The sequence below is a fragment of the Fringilla coelebs genome, assembly GCF_963513975.1.
Source record: "Fringilla coelebs genome assembly, chromosome: 3".
Taxonomy (NCBI): Eukaryota; Metazoa; Chordata; class Aves; order Passeriformes; family Fringillidae; genus Fringilla; species Fringilla coelebs.
In genome coordinates, this window is record NC_140030.1 from 99,682,820 (window position 1) to 99,707,228 (window position 24,409).

General features: G+C 36.8%; 1 protein-coding gene across 1 annotated transcript in view; it reads left to right on the top strand.

Moving 5' to 3' along the window:
* Positions 1-24,409, top strand: part of WDPCP (WD repeat containing planar cell polarity effector) — a gene marked incomplete at both ends in the record, with an annotated part of 101,980 nt that overhangs the window by 9,691 nt on the left and 67,880 nt on the right. Inside the window, 4 exons of the mRNA XM_084201938.1 lie at positions 3,914-4,028; positions 7,285-7,418; positions 11,702-11,893; positions 20,501-21,110. Of these exons, the coding sequence (XP_084058064.1) occupies positions 3,914-4,028; positions 7,285-7,418; positions 11,702-11,893; positions 20,501-21,110 (1,051 nt within the window). The remainder of the gene's footprint in view (positions 1-3,913; positions 4,029-7,284; positions 7,419-11,701; positions 11,894-20,500; positions 21,111-24,409) is intronic.

Here is a 24,409-nt window from a genome sequence, read left to right on the forward strand (position 1 = left end):
GAGCTAGAAGTACAAATGCATTGATTATTGTGAAACAGTAACGTGTAACAACAATAACTTCATCTGTAATAAGGCATGCAACACAGTAATTATGGTGGGGTGGCTAAGAAAGCAATCTGGAATGAAGAGGTGGGGAAAAACCCTGGGAACCTGCTTGAACAAGAAGTGCTTTGCAATTCTCTTCTCCTTTTGCATATTCCTTTGTCAGTTAGGCTCTCTAAGGGAAAACAGTTTGCAGCAATATTTTTTACAGGCATATTTTCCTTCTCTTCCAATTTTAATCAGATAGAGCAAATCCTGGCTTTGCTCCACAGGTATCTTTTTAGGTAGAAGAGCTGATAAGCAGCTGAGCTGCATGAATGAGGAGTCAAGAGCTCAGGCTTCTGAGGATAAAGGGATCTACTTAAGTAGATGCTTAAGTTGTACTAAAGTCTGTAAGTCATGAACCTGTACTTAAGTCTTTGCTTAATAAAAACTATCTCAAATACATATTAGAGCACGTTGCTATTGGAGAAGGGAAGGGCTAAGTCTTCCCTTGAGTATCCTCTGCTGCTTATGCCTTTCTTGCTCAGTGGAGAGCAATTTTTGGCATATAAAATACATAATCCTTCCTATCAAAATCCTCACAGTGAATTTCTCCATAACAGAGAAATTAAGTGGCCCCTCCTTCCCAGTATGGAGAATAAGCAGGTACCCAAACATTTTACTCAGACTACATTCAACTACAATGTTTCTGCCTTATTCTTCCAATAGGTATGAAGTCATGTTTTCATATTTTATTTAGGAACACCTTGTGACTGTTTAGGCTCTGGAGCTAGCTCTTCTCATTTTATTTTTCCCATCACAGTACTTCAATCTGAAAAATTTACGATGTGTTTCATCATTGTGAATTTCTTTCCCTAACTTAATATCTGTTTGATGGAATGATGTAGTGCCTTGTGTAAATTATGCCTCTTACATTGGCTTTTATTCCTTAGCATTTATGGGCTGTTCCTGTTGGAGTTGGATCACTGTGTATCCCTGTTGAAGCCAAGTTTGCAATCTTCCCTATTTGCTTTATATTCATTCGTGCTTCTGACTGGACTGCTCCCATCCACCAAAATATGAGCTAAACTAGGCAAGCTTAGGTGTAACAGGCCCTAAATCTTATTATCATGGAACAGTCTTTGCACAGACTATACAGAATGTAGCAAATTGCAATAGTGGTTTCAATTTGAGCACATAAATATTTTCTCTTTTATGGAATATTTTTGATGAAAGATAGCACAGAATCATAGAATCATTTAGGGCTGAGAAGATGCTTAAGAGTGAGTCCAGCTGTTAACCTAATGCTCCAAAGTTGATCACTAAAATTTGCCCTTGAGTCCTAAATCTACACATCTTTAATACCTCTAGGGGTGGTGACTCCACCACTGCCCTGTTTTCTTTAAGTGCCTGCTTGTACTTCCTGGCAAACTCTAAGAACTAATTTTTAAAAAACCTCAGTTCTAATCCAAAGCATTTTTAAAGGGAGATGGATGAAATACTAACCTTGCATGGCAATAATAGTGTGTAAATTCTCTGATTAAACTTTTCAGTTTAGACTCTAAAAGTTCCTCGAGAATGAACTTTAACCTATGGACCAACCGCATTAAGTTATTGTAACAAAAATTTGTTAAAATACACTTTAAGATTTCCCCAATCTCAGGGTTCTGAGGAGAGTAATGAGAAAGAATGTTTTGCTGTAAAATGAAAGAAGGAGGAAGCACAATGGAAGAAACAATAGAAGTAATGGAAATGATACTACATTTACCTACTATCTGTGATTCTGTCATGCCCTAGTGATAGCAAAGAGATCTGATTTTCAGTACTGAAAATCCATAACATTGGTTTAACATTGGTTTTTAACTAGTTTCATAGATGTAAAGCAAAGCATACCCATTAGCAGAACATTTCATATATATAAATGTCTTGTCATGAAGCACTGGAGAGGTTTTCATTGATTTCTATTCTAGCTCTGTAACTGGTGTGATTTATGCCATTACCAGAAAATTAATACATAGGCATAAAGTGGATTTGCGCCCTGACTGCACCATCCCTCTTGTAGCACATAACACTGAAAGACTGGGGGTGTTTTACTCTTCTCCATGAGTTGATATCCATTCAGTTATTTAGAACTGAGCTTTTTAGAGCATTTATGTAATTTTGCTTCGTTGTTGCTTACATCACAGTTTGGTAGCTCCTGGGTTTCAACCTTCACTTTTGCCAGCAGGTTTTTTGGACAGTTATAGCCAACTGTAGTCAAACCTTGCTGGACTTCGTGTTACCAAGTTGGAAATAAATTGTGATTTTATCTAATCTAACTTCAACATAAGGACAAATTGAAGTTTTGAAAGATTGTAATAAAAGCTGCATGAGTGTAAGCGTGTCTAACATTTTTACTAGGACAAAACCTTAAAAAACATCTGTCATGACAAGGAAAATTGAAACATTGACTATATATATATCTATCAAATGGATGTATGATTAGACTTTGGCAGGATGGGAATTGATAATTTGTTCTTAGAAATTAATTTCACTTCACAGGGTTTTATTTGTTTCTACTTCACACTAGAATTTATTTTTTAAACATGTTGGTTAAAATGCTAGGGCAGGAAAATAATTTGTTTAAATACACTTGTTCTGTTCTTTGGAGAGCACAGAGGTATAGTAATATAGCCATATATGTATAAATGAGAGTTTTCATAACCAAATTATTGGGAGCAGAGCATTGCATAAGGGACATGCCCAATTGCTGTCCCCCATAATTTTTATTTATCCAGTGGATTTCACTGCAAGAAAATTCTAAAGATTATATCATGTTTGTCTCACAGCTTCAGCACAGAACCAACAGGGGTTTCCTTTCTGCCAAATTCTCCTACAAGAACAAGTGTTTCTTTAGTAGTTAAGTTTTCTAAAAGCACAGGGATTTCTTTAAAAAGCTACTGTTAGGTAGAAGTAAGATCTGGAGTCGCAGGTTCCTGGCCTTTGGTGGGCCCTCTAGACTTGTCTGCAGAGATCTTTCCACAGAGAACTCCTTTTATGGGCTCTATTTTCTGAATTCCTGTGCTGTAGTAGCTCTATTCAGAATGACTAATGGTTTAATTATGCAAAAATAAATGTTTTTCATAACTCCTCCCACTGAGCATTCTCTCTCATAGAAGATATTGCATAAGGAGGAGCTGATAAATACTGTGACTTAGTCTTCGAGATTATATGTATCATTTAATTTAAATTAATTAGGCATGAATATTCAATTAACTCTGAAATAACCCTGTCCAATAGCTTAAATTCTTTTCTTCTAAGAGAGACATCTAAAACATTATGTCACTGAGTGAATAGATTTATTGGGAGCTCACAGCTCTCTCTGTGGTAGGGTGCAATTATTTATTTAAACAATATATGAATGATCAGAAATAACAAGAACTGCAAAAAGGTGCTGATTTTAATTTGTGATAATAACATAGAATGATATTAAACTCTACTTTATATTTTTTACATGCAGGCTATGCATTTACTTTATACTGAAAATATCAGGTCAATGGATGATAGAGTGATCAGTGTAATTCCTTCCCTCTTTCAAAACAGATTTTTCATCTGTTTTTAACTGAAAAATTCAGTATATCTTATGTAACATTCGGGGACTTAGCTACTTCTTCAAGTGTTCAGCAACTGTAGTTCTTATACCCTTATAATTCAGCATTGTGTTACATCTCTCTCTTTCATTGAAAAAGCTTTCAAAGCCATTATAAGACATCTTCACATCAATGATAATTCATTTTTGTAATTTTGAAAATTAGATTACTACATAATGGACGGCTGCTAATATGTACCTTGGAACGTTTCACTTTATTCATGATTTTTGATGTCTTGTTTTCTCACTCTTCGGATTCAGCTCCTCTTTCACTCAGGTATTTTGGTGTCCCTAAGCCTTTCTGGGCCACAGCTGGAGAAGGTGGTGATTGACAGGACCCTGGTGGGGAAGCTCATCTCCGACACCATCAGTGATGGTAATTACACCCATGTGCAAATCAATTGCCTGCATTAACAATAGAGTAGAGAAACAGTATGTCAACAGGTAGACTAATTATTGCCACTGGGGACTTGCAAACACAACAAGTAATTGCATGTAATGCTATAGTTACAACCCTCAGGACTAAGAGCACTTTAAGAACAATATTTAACATCAAAGTTTTCAGGCTTGTCAAATGCTGCATGGGTTTCTAAAATCCCGTTTCTTACACACTGTAATCACTGTGAGCATGCCATTTGAACTTGTCATGTTTATTTCGTAAGTGGGAAAATGGGACAGAACCAAACATTAGTCAATTGAATAATTGCATGGGATAGTTATTATTAAAGTTGTTATTAAAAAAGGCTGGATAACATTAGTTATGTGGAGGTGTTGTGATTTAGTTTCTTGATACCCAGAATCTCCCTATTGTTATTAACTAGTGACTGCTAAAAATTAAGTTTTCATTTAATGCAGAAGAAAACTTACAAAAATGTCTCTGTTTTCCACAGCTTTGTGATATGACTCATAGCATTGAGAAATCAACTGGTATCTTGGCTTCTGCAGAAGCAGGAGTATTAAATTTTGGTGTGAGCCATATTACATGTGCACTACCTTCCAAATTTTTAAGAGTAAGCCCACATTACTCCTTCTAGTAAGAATATGCATTTAGTTCAGGTTTGACCTTTAATGATTAAGTTTTCTTTCTACCCAGACATCTGTTGAATATTGGCCTAGGTTTTAAGAAACTCCAATACTGTGTCTCACTGATCTTTTCCTGCCAATATATGGTATTTTAGTCTTGAAAACTTATATTAATATGTTTGTAGAATCTTTATTTATTAAAAAAATTTAGCCCGCACCTCATTTTTTTGAACTAATTACACAGAGAGAATAGAACACATTTACTATCTTGTCTTCTTTTTTTCACTCTCCACCTTAATTACTGGACTGCTAATTCCATCTGTGATTTTTTGCACTCTGCTTCTGAGGGGAGGATTTCCGACTTTCAGGTGACAAAAAGTAGGAAAGCATAGAATCTAAGGTTATTCCTAAATTGAACTAGTTTGTGGAAATTATTTGGAATACTTTGTCTTTAAAACAACAATAAAAAATAAAGTGTGTTGGTCATGCCTTACTTTGGCTTAATATGTCATAGAAATATTTGTTCAGAAAATACTGCTAACTAAATGAGCTTACAACTAAAACAACAATAAAACAAGAAATATGTTTTACTACATTTGGACAACTGTATTTATTCTATAAATAACATTACATAATGTTTTGTTCTTGTTTTCACATATTCCGGATTTTCTTAAACCTCCATGTTTGCTAACACACCAGTCTGCCTCTGTTCAGTAAAAGCAAACCACTCAATAACTTTCATTGCAATACAGTTTTTATTTTCATTAATGAGAAAAGAAGATGCTTTTGTTACCCACACAAATAGTGCTCAAAATACAAATTTTTATACTGAATTATCCTTGCGTGAGAAACGTGAGATAATGTTGTCCGAGAGGAAATTAATTTTAATTCAAGGAAACAGCACATCTTTCCAAATCTGACTTCAAATTATAGTTGTGACTATAAAGCTGACCAAGAGAAATTCTACATTTAGCACAAGAAGCCTGTACAAAAATAATAGTTCTTACTTCAGTAATTCTGTATATGTAGAAATGGATAAGGGTTACAATCTGCCAGAATTACTTATGAAATTTTGTCATTCTCGTTTGGAGTGGCATGTCATCTTAACATTTGGAATAAAGGTCAGATTGTGTGCACAAAATACAGAATTACTAGTTTTTATAATCCTCCTGCATCTAAGAAAGTGCTCCTGATTCTTATTATTAATAGGCAAAATTTCATCAGCATCTGTGGTGTGCTGCAGCTCATCTTTAATGCAAGGTGTGTCTGTGAGGACATCAAAATATTTTAACTTTGTGCATGCATATTGAGGATACCATATTCAGTGGTTTTCAGTTTTCATGTGTTTGCAGGATCTCAGTAATAGCTTCTGAATCACCTTATCAAATGCTTTATCACCTTTTTTTTTTTTTCCCAAAAAGCTAGTGTTAATGTTACATTTCAAAGGCAATTATTTGGCTCTAAACTCTACCCTTTAGTATTTGCATACCAGATACTTCAGAGTTGTGCCAGGACATGACTGTTGGAAAATGCAAGTGCTTATAAATCAGACTAAAGAAAAGCAAAGCTGAGTAGCTAGTTTTCCATGCCTAGATACAAGACTAAACTGTCAATCTACTAAAGGATATGTTCAATTTAGATTTAAGAATCTGGGATATAAGTAATAATTTTTTTTTTTTTTTTTTTTAGTTTCTTTTTCAGAGGTTGTTCCACAGAGTGTTTTTTTTTCTAAATCTGGTTCCACTTTAATTGGCATTTTCCTTTTAGCAGAGGTTTCTGAGTTTACAGTCTGAGCACAGCTTCATTTTAAACCATGAGTGATCTGGTACTACTTACCCCAATGACTCATTTCACACTCAGACATCTTTTCAACTGTGGGTGCTGCTTGAATAACTGGGTAACTCTTGGGAAAAATTCTCAATACAATTTTCTAAATAAATTTCATAGACAGATTAGTTAATCACTTTTATATTGAACTAATTTGGTCTAGCACCCTCTTATGGTAACAGTGGGGATTCCACTGAGCTTTTCCAGACTCCAAGGGAGTCTCTTCCATCTTGATTACTTGTATTGTTTGGTATCCCCATGTGAAGCTTTCAGTGAATTCATGACCCCTCTAAAGCCTTGTCCTGCATGTAACAGCCTCCTTGGTGTCTGCAGAAGCACCAGGAACCTTGCAATGTCAAAATACCACATACACCCCCAAGTACTCCTTTGCATTTATCACCCTTAGCACAAGCTAAGCGATATGAGGTCCATTTGCAAAATACCGGTGGATGCAACCATAAGAAAAAAATTACAGAAGGCTGAATACTAAGATGAAAATTAATGTGGAAAGCCATAAAATGTATATTTGAATGTAGTGGCATTTTGGTGTGAGATAATTTATTCAGGTGTATGTAATCAGAGTATTCCTTAGGCTTTATTTCTCATTTCCAAGAAGGTCTTGACAGGATGACACACTGATATGTTTTAGGACATTGCAGGGCTTTCAGTATAATATTTAAGGCACTCAGTGGTGTGAACACTCAGTGGAGTGTTCACTACTTTGTTTTATTCCTAGAGTCAGGTATTACAGTGCTGACAATTTTTATTTGCCTTTTTTTCAGCTGTTCTTACAGACAACTTCATCATCTTGTCATTTGAGGACCATAACCAACTCTGCTTTATTCAGTTTACAAAGACGATGGATTCTCCCGTTGTAAACAAAAGACTGGAAAAACTCTCTTGTTTGGACTCTAAGGTATAGCTACCAATGGTGACTGCAAATATTGCAGGAACTATACATCATGTATCACTGGTATTCACTGATATTGTATAGCCACATAAATTGCAAACCTTAATATAATTGACCGGAGCAGCTCAAACTCTAAAAATGGTGGTTACTGAAAAGTCAAAAAAAAGTAGAATGGCATTCTGAGTTAAAGTGTTAAAATACTGTGCCAAGGGATCCAGATTTCTACTGAGTTTATTTTCAGGCTCAGACACACATTTGAGTTACCCCTGCTTGACAGATTACCTTGTGTCCCTTGAGCAGCAGTAAGTGACCCTTGGCACATTCTTGGCATCTAACAAGCATGAAGCAAAGTCTGTAATGGTAAACCTCAGTGTAAAAGATTTAAGTTAATGTGTTTTACCTCTTGTGTGTTGTGGGCTGACAGCACACATGGTCACTTACTGTGTCTCAGCTGATAGACACAAACACATGAAGCTCTGATTATTCAGTCATCTGTCTGAGGTCCAAGACTTTTGTAATTCTTTTCAGAAATCCTTATTTCACCACTAGTTACAATAATGGTGTTGTTGGGAGAGAACAAGAATTTTAGAATTAAGCCACTGAGTAAGGAATCAAGACATAGAAGCTGAGTTTCTCATCAGTGGCCAACTATGTGTGTGACCTTACACAAGTGACTTGATGCCCAGTGTCTCGATTTACTAGTTACACAGTGAGGATTGAAATACTCCTTTTTTGCAGCCCTTTTTGTGGGGGTGTGTCTTCACTACAGTGACAGCAGCAGTGCAAAGGTAGCCTAGAGAGAGCTGAGCTGAGCTTTAAACTACCCAGTCCAGAGGTCATTGGAAACCAGCTCATCTCAAGATGAATTACACTATGTTGTGGGTGGATTGGGCTGGGTAGACATAACTTATTTCAACCATAAGTACTTTGGCATCAGGGCACTACTTCCTTAGGTGGAAGTGCTTGGTGCTACAGCAATATGAAAAAATAATCAGCCAAGGCAATTAACTTTGAACAGTTAAAGTAGGGAAGGGGCTCCCTCAAATTCATTGCAAGAATGAAGAAGGGTCAAGCCTTTTCCCAAGAAATGCAGAAAGATGTTGTGAGCAAAAGAGAGAGTTTGTATTTATTTCAGACTGGATAAACATTAAAGAAAACAATCTTGTGCTAGCAAATATTTTCCCCTTGACAACCCCTCAGTAATTTACTTCCTCACAAAAGGGAGCTTGCATCTGCAAGGCAAGCTCTTTAAGGTTATGTTTAATTTAAGTTTTGCCATAATGTGTTTTAACTTGCTTGGTAGAAATACTTTCTGCTAGGATTAATATCTAATACATTTTCCAGGCTGTTTCAGTTCAGGGCCTCTTTTCAGCAATGGCTTGTGTTTGCAAGATTGATCCAACCTCTATAACGTGGATTTGAGACAGTTCACTGTTCACTGGGAACTGAGCTGATACATACTTTACTTTAAAATGCTGTGCCTTGTGCCTGGCCTGTGGTGTTCATCGAGGCTGTGCTTTGGGAGTGAGTTTGGTTTGTGGTGGGGCTTTTTTCTTAATAGCACTAAAGTTTAACGAAGAAGCTGTGGTGAACTGCCTTTGTCATTGAAGTGTGAGGGCCACAGCTCCTGATTTAATGTTTAGAAAAACCAGAAGTATCTGCTGCGCTCCTTAATAGGGTTGTTAAGTTCAGTTCTTTGCTGACACAGCTGAGCTTCTCAAAACACCTCCATGCTCAACATTAACTTTGCTTTCTCTTGAAATCAGTGGGAATCACTATGGAACATTTCTCCACCAGCCAAAAAAAAGGCATTTGCATTTTTTAATTGAATGTTCTTTTGTGTGAGGCTTGCTAGTTAGGCAGCTAAATATAATTTTTATTATCTTCAGAATTGCACCAGTGTGAGACTGCAGAAAATATTATTCACTTCTGCAATAATATTGTGTCAGCTCTCTGCATTGATTTACTGTTCTTCATGGCTGATTTTAGTCAAACTTCAAAAGCTGGAAGATCACAGACATAGCAGTAGTGTCACTCGCAGTAGAAAAATAAGACAGCCGTCAATTTCAAATGTGCAAACTTGTAATTGTACATAACAATATGTAACAATTACAAATGTTGTGGGTTTAGAGGAAAAAAAGGTTCTTTAGAGTTGGGGTTTTGTTCGAGAGAAATTGAATGAAAATGGTAGCGTGCACTGTTATAGAACTAACACAGGATTAAAATCTGGAGCCAAGATTCAGGAAATTTGATTGTAACCTTCATTTCTGCCTCTGACTTTTGGCATGGTCTTGAGAAATGTAGTATTTGGGTTTACAGTCCCATTTCTACCATGGGGAAAGTGTTTGTAATGATATAATTAAATTTCTGTCATACTATCATTGTAATGATAAGTAATCTCACATTGTTCAGTGTCCAGGCTCATGGTGGGCAAAATTGGCAGCAGTGCTGGACTGCCAGAGTTCTGTGAACAATAAGAACAAGTCAACCATGCTTTCCTCCTCAAAGCTTGATGTTTATCCAAAAGTCGAGTTTTTTATGCAATGCATACCTAAATGAATGAATGAATCTCCCTATGCTCTTCCTTTCTAATTGATACCACCTTGAATTTTATTTGCACTTTGAACCAATAAAGGAAGACTTACTATATGAATCTCTACAGTCTTGAAGACCAGCAAAATAGAAAACCAACTATTATTATTTACGTTTTCTCGGTGACATGAGTTCTTGTTGGAGAGTGACATGTCTAATGCAAGACATAAAGGTCAATAAAGATTTGTGGCTGTTATGACATGTCTGATTGTTATGAACAGTTAACACAACAACACAGGACTAATCAATACTTGTGGAAGTATTTGTGCTTTTCCAGCCTAATTGTTTTGTCACAAAATTAGCTATTCTAGTTCGAGTAGCAGCTACCTCCTAACTATTGTGTATATTTTATCTTTACCCGTGAAAATATTTTGACCAGTAAAACACAGGATATTCTAAAAATATTGACCTTTTTCAAGTTTTTCCTGTCTGCTTTTTTAAATCCATTTCAATTTACTGAAGGAGACAGAACAAGGAGTTAAATGTTTACCATGAGAGAACAACATTGGTAATTACTTTGATTTCAGTTCCTTTTTATGTGTATTCATGGGATGAAGAGGTCAATAATATTATGACCATGCAAATAGAAAAGGGTTCTTTTTGACCATATAAAAAACAGCAGAGGATTATTAAAGCATTAACCTTGATTTTAATGGCCTTGGTTGAGAGCTGAGATCACAATTTGGATGAGCCTGATTATTTACTAAATACAATACATAAATGCAACGGGTTCTTAACACCCATTGCACTCTGGCATTATCGCATTACTGCCAGCCTTTGTTGCCTTGCAGACAGGAATATGAAAGCAATCTGTCATGTAGTGAGACTGGCTCCAGAAGCATTTCTCTGATAAGAAGACCCCCTGCCCTTTGCTAGTGTCTGGTCCAGTAGGCTTAGCCATGCGCTTAATCCCCAGAAAGTGGTTCGATTATTGCTGACCAGCAATGGCAAGATAGTTTTTTTTTCCCCTAGCTATCAACCTTCCATTAATTCCTTAAGCAGAAATGCGGTGCAATCTATATTTCCTTGGCATGTGTCACCCAGATGGTGCACTGCTCATGTTTTCAAATAACCATGCTCCAAATAACAGAGTTTGAATAATAAATTCCACAAATCCTTCCTGAGAAAGAGGCACAATTCTCAAGAGCTGCATAAACTTTACGCATGATGCTGTAGCTCATCCACATTATGCAGAAAAGTATATGTTCTTTTGCAAAGCGGATGTTTGTGTTTCCATTCCTTAATTTGGGCAGGAAGAAGAAAGATATATGTTTGCTCAAATACTGTAGAATATATTTAATATTTGATTATGTCTTAAACACTAGCCTTAGCTCTGTGGTCAGCTTTGCAGAACTTGTCATTTAATATGGCTAAGCTTAAATCCTGTGTGGAGGTCGATGCTGTCAAGCAACCATGACTGTACATTTTGGTATTGATTGGAGTCATTGCAGTAAATTCCTTCTTAACTCATATTCCTTTCCATCCCAATCCCCTCCCCACAGATAAAAGAGTGAGCATGTCTTTCTGTCTGAGGAGATATTTTTCACGTTTACAGACAGCCTCTATGAAGATATATGTACGCACAGCTCTGTGTATATATACATTCTTTCTCAAACATCCAAAGTAAATGTTCCCATTTTCTCCTACCACGCTATTTTATCACCTCCAATATTTCCTGCATTTTTTTCTTTCCTCAGATTTCTTATGTTGATATACTTGGACCAGAAGGTAGAAGGATGAAACGTCACCTGGCAATAAACTGTATGCAAGATCTGGTCATTTGCTGGTGGTCAGCAACCAGTGATGGAGCATGGCCTTGGTCTCCTATTTCCTGTCAGAGGGACAGAGCCAACCTATTGCTATTAGGCTGTGCACATGGCAAATTGGAGGTAAAGTGATGAACTGTCTTGTTACATGATTTTTTTGAATTTGCTAAAGAAAGAGTTATTCAACCTAAATATTTGAGTAGCTATAAAGTGCATATTCAAGTAGATATAAAGAACAGATATGATTCAGACATAATACAGGAAGATCAGCCATTCTAATAGCAAAAACAAAACAAAGGTTTGTTACTTAACAGAAAAGCACCTTATTTACTTTGTTTACTATTTTCACATCAAAACTGTCAACCTGAGAAATGTAGCCAGGAAATTAGGTCTTTGTCATGAAATAGCTTTGGTGCTGCTGAAAATAGATGTGTCAGAGTTCCACTAGAAAACTCTAATATGAATTAGCAATTGTAACTGTTGCATGTATGTCTGTTGCAATTATTTTACATTGTCTGCAATGTTAACTGATAGACAATTTGCATCTCTTTCAAATGTTTTTCATAAAATATTAACTATGCCCATATGGTGGTTAAATTTTTGTTATGAGTATTGGTCAAATCAGGGTCTGATATTTTTCTCAAAGGAAAAGTTAAAACCCACTATCTACAGGTGGGAATGTAAACTATGAGTTAGGACAAAGCTACAAGTTGACCTCCTCCTGACACCTGCTTAGCTTACATTTACAGGCAGATGTTTTTGTTTCAATTATTTAATTTTAGTTTCATCTGTTTTAGAACATTTGAATCCAGTTTATTTTGTTAGGTAGAAATATTAAAATGAAGCTATCTGAGCATACTCTGAAAGATCCTGAGCCTGAATTTAAAATATAAAAGCTTTTCTGATCAAACATCTTGTATCGATTCTTCAGTATTTGGAATTTTATTTTCAGTTTTTCTTTACCCACTTCTAATATGGACTAAAAAAGGACTGAGTGTGAGAGAAGAGCACAAACTCAAGGACCAGCTGTGGAATAGTTGTTCTGGATTAGCTATTGCAGGCTATTTCCCTGTAGGGAAAACCCCTAAGTAACACTTAAGAATAAGCTACTTTCACAAACAGCATCCTCCTCTCTTTAATTAGAGAAGATGTAAATGTTTTAATGTCTTGAAACTATTACTTTGATAACTAATATTAATTTATGTGAGATTCTTTTCCCTTGGGATTTTCTACCTATTGAAAGTGAAGAGAAAAGGTGGCTGAGACAGCTTTTCTTTTCTTATTTCTGTCATTAGTCACTGTAGAATTGAAGTTTAAATTACCTCCAGCTCTGCCTTCTTTACTTTTTTTCAATTGACCTCTCTCCACTTGCGGTCATCTTTGACTCATCTCTCTCTCCTCTGCCTGATCTACACCTGCAGTTCTCCATTCCCCCTGCAGCTATGCCAAATCACATAGAAAAAATTACTCTGGGAGCTAAAATGTGAGGCTGTTCTTTGTAAGCTTTTCCAGCCCCGTGCCACTTATTATGAAACTTCATCCTACTGACATTTCAGACCTTTTTTTTTACCATGACTTCTGTATGTCCAGGTCCAGAGAGCAACATTCCCATGCCTATTTTATTCCTTCCCATGTCTTCCAGAAATCTCCCTATTGCCACCACAGTAGCTTGCAGTATCTGTTTCCTGAGATGGTTTTTAGAGACTCTTTTCTTTTAAGAAATTAATAGAAACCACCTTATCAGTTTAAAGCTCTCTGTGTTTCATTTAATAAGTTTTAGGGAGATTTCTAGATTGCAGCATTCCCCTGCATCTTTCAATACACCTTGTTTTATCATTTCTGGCTTAAACTCTGGTATAGTCTCAAGCACATCACTGGTGCTTTACACAATAGTGATAATAAACATTCTCTGAGGCTTTAGGCTTAAAGTCATAGTAATTTTAATTTGGCCCATATTGTAACAGAAATATAAGAAACTCCTTTTTAAAAGCAGCACTGCCGAATTTGACTATTCAGTTGCTTTCCCATTTCTGATTCTTTGCTTGTACTTTTCTGTTTTAATTCTTAGATCTTCAAATTAAATTTATTTCCCTGTATTTATCAATAAAATACCAAGCCCTATGCTAGGGCAATAAGAAGCTAAGTCATATATAAGTAACAAACTGTCTTCCTGTTTGTCAGTTAAATTGTTCCATGTATTCTGCTCTTGGATGCTCAGGAAGGCTCAGGTCACTCTGCCTTTACACTTAGCCTATATGTCCATGATGAGTCACCCATGGTGCTGTTTGCTGGATGTCTTTTGTTTGATTTCCATAGAGTTCCTTATGAGCAGGGATTAAATTCCTGTGCATGGATGGGAGAATATCATAACCCAGAAGTTCTAGAATTAGCATCAACCTCCAGTCTACATTTAACTGAGGTGTATTTTTCCCCTACAGTCTTGAAGGGAAACTTTAACTTAACACCTTTAATTTCTGAAGGACATTTGATAGCTTATATGTGAAAAAAAAGCGTAATTGCAATTTCTCGACAGCTTGTAAACAGTTACTCTCTAGGTCAGATATTACAAAAAGACAGTGGTTCTGTAATCTTGTTTATTTGCCTCTCTTTGCCTCTAATCCCTTGCCATTTGTAGTATTCCTCAGGTATAGATTTGAAATAAATCTGGACGTGCCATTGTTGTTAATGAAAGTAAATTCATATTTATCATATTTGACCAGTAATTTAAATTTACTCCCAGTGAAAGATTACCATCAATACAAGATTTAGGAGTGTGAACTTACTCCGTTTAGAGCATTTATCAAAATGTAGTAAAGTAATGCCACCAACATTTTACTTGAAAATAGTAGCATCAGCTGGATAAAATAGCATTATTATCTAGAATTAGGAGAAAAACAGAAATTGCTGAACAACAAGACCATAAAGAGCTGTTTGGCATGTTGGGTTTATGAAACCAAGCCCAAGGAAATGAATGGATGCTCACCACAGCCATCACCTCAGTGCTGACTTATAGAAACCACAAAACAACCTGCCAGCTGCTGCCACTCCTGCTGCTGGGGTAGAGCAAAGGCAAATGGGCACTTACATGGTGCTGCTTCCTGCCTGGAAGAATTTTCTGAGTGATCCTGGCTGCCTAGCAGAAGCGTGCTTATTAGGATGAGGACAGGAATAGCTCTGGGATGAGACAGCTCAAGCCTTCATCATGTACATCACCTGTAACTACACGTTCTATGTTGGGATGATTCACATTGCACAAGGAGTGTTTGGGGCATTGCATACTTCAGCAACTTCTCAGTTCAGGAAAGGAAATACATTTTACTTTTTAAGCACTCTAGAAATTTGATAAAAAGCCACGTGGCTTTTTATTTTTAGCATTTACTTCTATTAAGGCTACAGGTAGCCACTAGTCCTCTACAAACAGAAGTAACTTTTTCCTCACAAATCTTGACTTATTTTACTGATTTTTTTTTTCTGAGATCAGTGTTTACAGTGTTGAATGCTGTAAGATTTGGTGAAGAATTGTCCCTTGAAGAAATAAAGGTGCTTTTCTCTGTAGCATGTGACCTTGCCTTGGTGTGCAGTGCATATTGCTGCAGGAGGGTTTGTCTGTTGGACCTTTGTCTGCTTTCCTGTGTGCATGGGTTTCCTCCAGTAAACTCACATTCTCTAATATATCTATTTAATTATTGGAGGTTTGTTTGGTTTATTTTGTTTGGGGTTTGTTGGTTTTTTTTAACCTTAAAGTACCAACAATCAAAGAATGTTATTTAAATTGTATCCCTGTGGAGATAATGATGGCATTTTGATTTCAAAACCAGAAGAGGAATCTTCCAGAAATTATTTCAGACAATTTGCTATGAGTGAATAGGATCTGATGTGAAATCATCTTTGGATTAAATGCTTTGGGAGAAAGTCGTGTTAAAATAAACATGAACTTTATTTTGCAAACATAAATTAACAGGAGGTGCTGATGCCAGGGCACAGTTACTGTAGCACTTTGCATTTGTCTTCACCATTCTTATTTTCACTCCATTTAGTGCTAGTGGGAATGACTTAAATTATACTTCAATCTTGTGGAAAAAATAATTTCCCTGAGAGAGAATATTATTTTTCTTTCTCCCAAGAGATAATATTTAATAGTTATTGCTCTCATATTGTGCCTCGGATCTCTGAAAAAAAAAAAAATAAGCACAGCAGATCTTTTCTGTGTGAGCTGTCCTACAGTTACTGGAGTGCTCAGAAAAACATCTACCCTGTGTGTCTGAATGGCTGAAATACCTCTCACACACATACAGCAAAGGATGTGAAATCCTCAGTGTCACGTTGGGTTAGAAGTTCCATGAATAATACAGGATAAAGATGATGATGATGATAAATTTTGAAAGAAAATAAGAATAAGTGTTGACTGGAGTTCTAAATAATAATATTGCATGTAGGTCTGTAGATACAATGAAGCCAAATAAGTAACCTAGAATAGGAGCTTTTCATTTTTATTTAGAAATGTTTTAAAATAGGGTGGTTTTTTCCCTTTCAACTTCACTAGGCCATATTTAAAACTATTTTACTCTGATGTGCACCACACTTCCCACTTTACATTTCTAATTAAAATATTTGTTGCTATTTGGAAACTCTCTGTGTGAAATTAAATAAGCACTTTTTTAACATCCATAAAATAAATCAAACATTCTTTTCTCATCTGAATGACACACAGTTCAGTCACAGCAAGCTTATTTCTCTGTTTCTTTTGTTTTCTTTTTTTCATCTGCCTGGTAAGCCAATTTTCTGCTTAAGAACTACTGCTTAAAACTCTTACTTGTTTTGCTATGTGGACTTTATCCTTTCCCAGCACTCTATGCAAAATACTTCAATTTTAAGTGTTCAAAAAATTTCACTGAGAAGAGTGATTCTGCCTGCACAAGCTAGCACTATTATTTCTCTCAAACATAAAATGAAAGAGAGTGTTTTAAATAGCATAGCAGGGCTCTTATTTACAAAGACTAACAGATTCCTCTACTTGGATTGTTATGATTCTTGGCTCTAGGATTTGGGAACCTGGCATGTACAGCATCCCTCATCCTGCTGATGAACTGAAGCAGAGTCCAGGGCAATGCTTCAAGGGGAAAACAATATAAATGTGCAGTGGTGCGTGACTGCTACATTAATAAAGGAAATATGTATAAATTACATGGACAGTATTTAAATGCATGTACTGTATTTTTTTAGCATTGGTGTCATAAAACTTTTAAATTTTTTAATTAATGTATTTATTTTAAAGAAAGTAATTGGTTTTACTTCATGCAAAATACTTCCAGAAACCTTTTCTTGAAACCCAAGGGTAAGTGCTTAGTCCAAAATTTATGGGAAGTGTTGAACATTGAATGGGCTATACACCCTGCCTTGTGATATTACAGCTCTGTCTTTTCAGACCCACTGCCCTGTCCCTTCCTCCACAAATCTGACGCTTGTTCTACCCATTTTTGAGGAAACTCGTCCAGTTTTTGCTTTCCCATTTCATAAACAAATGTTTTTTGTTAAATGATTTAATGTCACCTTTTAGGGTTTCAGAGAACTGCTTCTCACCAGGAAGGAATCTCAGTGGATTCCTTTAAATGAAAGCTAAAGCACTGTATGCACTACATTTGCTACCATGTGTCTACTTACCAGATAGGAGAACAATTGACAGAATACTATCTTCTTGGGGAAAAGAAAAAAGAAAGTTTTGATTATTAGACTTCCCTTTCAAAAGCATTATTAACATTTCTGTAGTTGTTTGTCTCTTGGCTTTAGTTTTCCAGTTAGTGTCATGAAGAATGAATAATAAAATTAATTTCTGACAGAGAAACCCGAATGTTACCTCTCAGATGGAAGAGAATATTCATTTTTCCCCTTCAGGATGCTGAATACCAGATACATTCACCAGAACTGGGAGGCAGAACAAAGAGGTCTCTCGGCTTGGTTCTCTTGCTGCAAGAGGCACATGAGGCCACTGATGCGTGAGAAGCAGCTTATCTGTTCCAATTTGGGGAGAAATGTTTCTCTTGTTTTCCGCCAGAATTTGAACAACAGTGTCTAGAAAGGTTTCCTTTAAGCCTTATGTGTTTAAACATTATGCCAAACCTTATGTTTTGAAAGGCAACAGAGAGTTTCTCTCCTTGCAGGAACTTTTTCCTAGTTAGGATTGTATTATATACAGCAACCAGACCTACCCTAGACTTCATTTCCAGGATATGCTCTCAAAACTATGTGAAGCTAGGAAGCTTCTCATCTCAAGACTCATTAGATTAATCTTCCAAAATGGAAGATTTTTACTACCTTTGAAATTCTAGGTAATGATCATCATTTTGTCCTACTTTTGCTCTAAGAAGGCAGGACAAAATGATGAATTGGTTGCTGTTTACTTGCTGACTCTCAAACAATCATATGGCAACATTTACTTTTCTGTGACTGTTTCCCTTGCTGGTTTTCTCCAGTCACCCCTATGGAGTTGTAAAATCCATGTTTCACATATTTTCTTCTCTATTGCCTTAACCTTCAAGGCCAGTCTCTCTTCTGAATTTAATTTAATTTGATGACAGATTTCAGGCTCTCATCAGCCTGATTATTTTGTGGATCTTCATGACTTTCTTGGAGGTTTTGAAGAGTTGTCCAGAGAAAAATACTGGTTTGGGGTCAAAATACGTAGCAGAATAATGCAGTACATTGAAACTATCCACAGGAAGACACAAAAGTGAGTCCAAGAAAGCCTCAAAGCTCATTTCACTGAAGTTATGGAAGCTTTGAAGACTTGCTTGGGCAAGATTTCTGTTTCGTACATTTGAAAGGAGTTACCTGAGTCTCTGTACATACTCCTAGGGAAGACTGCAGAGCAAACAGTCACACTTCACTTTGTCTTTATTTGGGGTTAGAGAACTCTGTGGTCACAGTAATCCTTTGTCCATAATAACCTCTTTTAGGAGTTTCCTTGTCATGCAATTTAACACCCTAATAAACACAATTCAGCAGTTCTAACATCTGCACAGTCGCCGCTGCAAGGTTTTGTGGGCATAAAATGACTTGTTGCAGAGGCTAAGCCATTGGTGAGGGAATGGTTGAGGTGAGAAAGTATTTTCAGACTAGAAAAGTAATGTAATCTTTTATTTCCTCTTTGACACATATTTTTATGGATGTCTGTTGAGATTGGTTGATGTGGTTTTCACAGGTTAAATGCATTGGCTTCTGCATCGGGTGCTTTTGCATTAAGTGGTTCTTTGCACGTCCCTAGCTACTCATCTAAAAGTAGCAAAGATTTTTGTATTAACTGTCATCTGGTTTCCAGCCAGAGCATTGCACTAATCCTTTTTTTCTTTGTTTTGAATGAGAAACCCTTTTGCAGACAAATAAGTAAACTGTCAGAACAAAAGATCCTAATCAGTCTGATCAACGTCCCAAAAAGCTTGTTTTTAAATTTACCAGTTACTTAATAAGTAATGGGTAGTATGCAAAAAAAATATCTGAATTTCTTATTCTCCTTTACAGGATGAAAGGCTAAATTGCATATTCAGTTGGTCTTGTGATCTGTGGCAATCAAATTTGATTTGCTCTAACATTATGTGTGCCTTTCTGTTTTCACCCTGAAATGTCTAGATTTCCTTCCTCATCCTCTCTCTACCTTTTAATCACATTTTTAACTCCTTTCTGTGCTTTCATATCACGTGGACTCAAGGGCCTTCCAAAAGTTGTGGCAGGTCAGCAGCTTTAATTTACAATGTGGAGATTGCTGTGGGTATACATGAGAGCAGGGGTCGGCTCAGGTTCATATTTTCCTTTCACTCTTTATTTCTGCATGAACAAACACCAGCAAGTTTCTGACTGGCTTCCACTACTCTCATTCTTCTAGAGCCACAGTTTTTTTCTCAATTTTTTATGAAATAGCTTTTCATAAGCTCATCTGTCACTTATTTACAGCTCTTGTTTCTCTCACAGTTTCCCTGCTCAAATCCTGTACAACACCTCTTATTCAAACCCATTTATCATAGCACATGAACCTTCACTGGTCTCCACTGCTACTTCCACCTTTTGAGGGTACTTCCCATGTTTCCACACTCCAGATTCTTGCTCTTTGCCGGCTGCTTTCCATCACATTCTGCCTTTGTCTTCTTCCTCCCATTCATTTAACTTTCAAGTACCCTGTAATGGTCCCTGCTTTTCTGCTACTACAAATTCATTATTTCTGCATCTAAAACTGTAGGGCACCCAAGAACATCTAGCACCTTCTCATTTGACAATGTCTAGTAGGTGCTGTTTTAACATGCCATTGTTTCTACCACTTCAGGGTTATATTTTCTGTTATCATGGCCCAAAGCAAATGATCAAAAATCCTCTATACTTGATGCTAAGAGTAACGTACTGTAGATTTTCCCCAGAATTTTGGGATTTTTACCCCAGGTAATTTGTGAATAATTATTCTTTTACATCAGTCCTTTCTCCTCTTACCATCACTGACCATCCCCTCTTTTATCTTCAGTTCTGCTAACCTGTTAATATGTCCAAACAAATAGATATGGCTCCAACTCTATTGCAGTTTTTTTAATCAAATGAATTAATCTTTTAAATGTTAAAAGAGTAGATTTCAGAGCTCCATTTCAAGAATGCTTACTTATGACTGAGACACAGGAAAGCTCATTCGCAGCAGTCTATTTTTAAGAATACATTGCCACAAATGAGTTCCAAAAGGCTTTGGATTTTTGCCAGGTGCTGAGTTACGTCCGCACGGAGTGGGAGCCCCTGGATGCCAGGTTCAGCTCTGTGCAGCCCCAGCAGGTGCTGACTGTGGAGCACTCGCTGTCCGCAGCCAAGGAGCCCATGGCCGACAGCTGCGTCTACAAGTGCGTCAGGAACCGAATCCAGTGCGCCGCCGTCACCAGGGTCCCCCTGCGCGCCAGGGCCATCAGCTGCTGCAGGGATGTCACAGAAGACAAACTGGTGCTGGGCTGTGAAGACTCCTCAGTAGTTCTGTTCGAGGCCTACAGCCAAGTGACTCTGTTGGCCCAAGCAGAGCTGCTCCCCGCTGTAATAACCTACCACCCTTCCGGAGCCATGCTGGTGGTTGGCAGCTCTCAAGGGGAGCTGCAGCTGTTTGACACGGCGCTGTCCCCGATTAAAATTCAGCTCTTGGCACAAGACTATTCACCTGAGGCAACTCTGCAATTTGGTAAACACTGTGACGTGCCCACCAGCCTCATCCAGATCCAGTGGGCTGCTCCTCCAGGTGCATTTCCCAGTCCTGACGGCATGGATATTCATGATCTTTTGTTGGTTAGATTTGATAAAGGACCCTTGGGAGTGCTTCACTTTAAACTTGGTAAGTTACTAAACACATCTGTTGAATCTTGAGCTGTCAAACAAACATCTGTATCCCACAAGGTTGGGAACACCCTAATTTTAGGTGTATGAGACCATAGCCTTTAAAGCAAATTGCTCCAAAGATAGTTGAAGATACCAAGGAGTTCTTTATGTTTCACAATAACTTTATACCTTTTCCTATTTATAGAATAGGACCCCAACCTGCTGTCTGATCAGCATCCCATAATGTTCCTTACTACTTTAATAAAGCATTACAATTTTTCCTCTGGAAAATTCATTTAATCTGTAGTATATAATCTTAAGAATTGTATTCATTCTGTAGTAATAACCCAATCAAGTTAAAATAAGGCATATTTAATAATAGAACAGTAATGCTATTTTCTTTACCAAATTTTTTCTTGCATGTGTGATGTATATTGTCCAGTATTCTGTTCTTCCTGGTACATGAAGTTGCACATTTTTTTTTCCTTTGAAGACTTTCCACAGAAGAAAAATGATTTTCATAACCATCAGAGAAGTTTGGTCTCTCAATTAATTTGCAAGGAGTTGTGAATAAAAGAAGTAATAATTTTAGAATTTATATAGCACTTCTCTTTTTAGGTGTGAAGAGACTTTAAAAGAGTAAAACCACAACTAACTTTCTTTTACAAGCAGAAAAACAAGAAGCAGTAAAGGAAAGCTAAAGGGCTTTCCAAGAGTTACACAGTGGCTGAATAAAGAATAAAACCCCTGCAGTGGCTCATCAGTGAGAACTGTATTCATTTCATTCAAGTCAGGCAAGTTACAGTGGTGCAAGCCCATTGTGAGGGCTAAAAAAACAATCATGCTTAAACCCTCTGACTCCCAAGCCAGTGTTTCATCAGGGCAGACAGCCATCCTGGAAAATTTCAGCATTTTGCTCATTGTCTGTCCAAGAAAACAGGATTACATCTGTAGATCTTTATGAGAGTTTTTAATGATTCTTCTGTATAAAGCTATTGAGATTAGCAAGAAGCCTTTTTTACAAAAAAACCAAAACCAAACAAATTGCCAAAATGCTCAAAATAACAACCTAGATGATAGTAAGATTTGAAAATCTACTTAATTTCTTTACTTAATGAGACACACATGTACTTTTGTGGGGAAAAAACTGTCTAAAATTTCCAGAGACCTAAAAATTTCAGACTGAGTTACAAAATTTTGACCAAGTGTGCCACTGCAAAAAGCTAAATTAATGTAATAGGATGTTAATAACAAAAAGGTGTTGGATTGACTTATAGTTGTGTAGTTTTAAAAGAGCTGATCCAGATTATTGCTGTTATCTAAGAAAAACTATTTAAAAACCTGTTTACAGGTTATCATTCATTTTGAGATAATTGGCTGCATTAAGTTCAATGACAGGTTTAATAGTTACAGTGTACCCCAGAACACTAATTATAACAGCTATTTGATGATTTCATGCATGTTGGCCATTTAAAAGAAAAACCCTCTATATTATCTGTCCTGATTTAGTGGGATGGAATTGAGCAGGAGGCACTCTACCCACCTCTACCTTGCTTTTCTTCAGTCCTCCCTGGTGAGGTTTTCTCACAACAGCTTTCCAGAATGCACAGCTTTCCCCTTGCTATCTTTAGCACATTTATGTTTTTACCAAGGCAAGCAGGCTCTCCGTACAGGGATTTAGAGGCCTTTCCTGCTAATTGCCAGCTTGTAAACTTAATTGGACTGTCTCCCTGGGCACTGTTCCTAAATCAATTAGGCAGTGAGTTGGCTGTCACCTCTTTTTCCCAAGCAGGTTGCCTGGAAGCGCACCACCCAGGAGAAGTCAAGCATCCAAATGGGAAGATGTTGACCTCTACAGCTGAAAGTTATCACGTTTTAAAATTCATTCTGTATAATTACTGTAAAATCTCTTCTAGGAAGAAGGCAAAGCTGTCTCCCTTCTTCCCTCTCTCCCTCTTTGTAGTCCACTGTGCAAAAATATGCTGCTCTCTATTTTGTCCTGGTGTTCAGCTTTACACCACATCTCCTCAGTTTGCCACACTGCCAAGGGAACTCTGTGTTGATTAATAAATCCCTCTTCACAGTCTCAGCAGTTTTTAGGTTTCTGCTATTAAGGAAATAATGCAGACCAAATAAATAAATTAATTAAATGTAATAATTTATTATAGCAAAAAAATTAGGGAATCATGACAGCAAGACCCAGACAGGCATTCAGGACTGAAATAAAATCCATGAGTAACGCATGTCTTGGAATTGTTTCCCACAGAAGTCTGTTAAGAAACTATGGCAGTGAGAATAGGCAAATATGTTTTTAACTTCCAGCTATATTATGGTTTTGGACAAGTTCTGTGAATCTCCATTATGCTGTCTATCCAGATTTGTTTCATGAAAAAGTCATATTAAACATACCCTCAAACACTAATGACAAATATTTTTGAGGTCTAATGCCAAACTCATTTCCAAAAGCGGCTTCTTGTCATTGATGTCAACCTAGATCTTGGATAATGCCAAACGTGGTGCTGGTGCCAGTGGTTCAGATTTGCTGGCCTCTAAAGGCATTTTAAATATAGTAGTGTATTTAATTAACATGAAAATAAGTATTTTCATCTTCACTGAGATGTTAATGTGGAGATTGCCCAGCTGCTGTAATACTTTAAAAACACTAAACATTTAGGAAGAATAAAGTCTGCTGTAACTATTAGATGTTACCAAGTTAAACATGGCTGTTACCCAGCATAATGTCCATAGGCTTTAATATATGCAAATATAAGGTGAAATACAATAGAAAACCTTTCTTTAATGATGCTAAAAAGATTAGGTGCTTCAATGTTACTAAATGTGAATATGTAAGGTTTTTCCCCAAAAACATCAGTTCTGTATATGCAAGTTCTCTGCAGTTTAATTCAGATATTTTTCTCCCCTTTTTTTCCCTCACTTCTTATTTCACATCACAAACAGGATTCACAACAATTATAAAAGTTTTGTGAGGTCTGCTCTTCTCTGTTACCAGGCCTTGTTTACCCCAGCCAGTCCTATGGTTTTAATAGCAGTACTGAAATTCAGCTTGTTCCCTTTCTCATCAGAACTTTTTCCATATATTTAGTTTCAATAAACAACATCAGAATATAAATAGAGAAAATGTTAGATTTTTTTTTAAAACAACCTAAAAATGATGGTTTTATTTAATGATAGAGAAACAGTAAATTTATTCTGGTCTCTTTCTAATATTTGGAGGAGTACTGATAAAGAGTACTCTATCAGAGCCATCCAAAGTGAGCAGGAGTTGCTAAAATGCTATGAGTGGCCAATGTCACA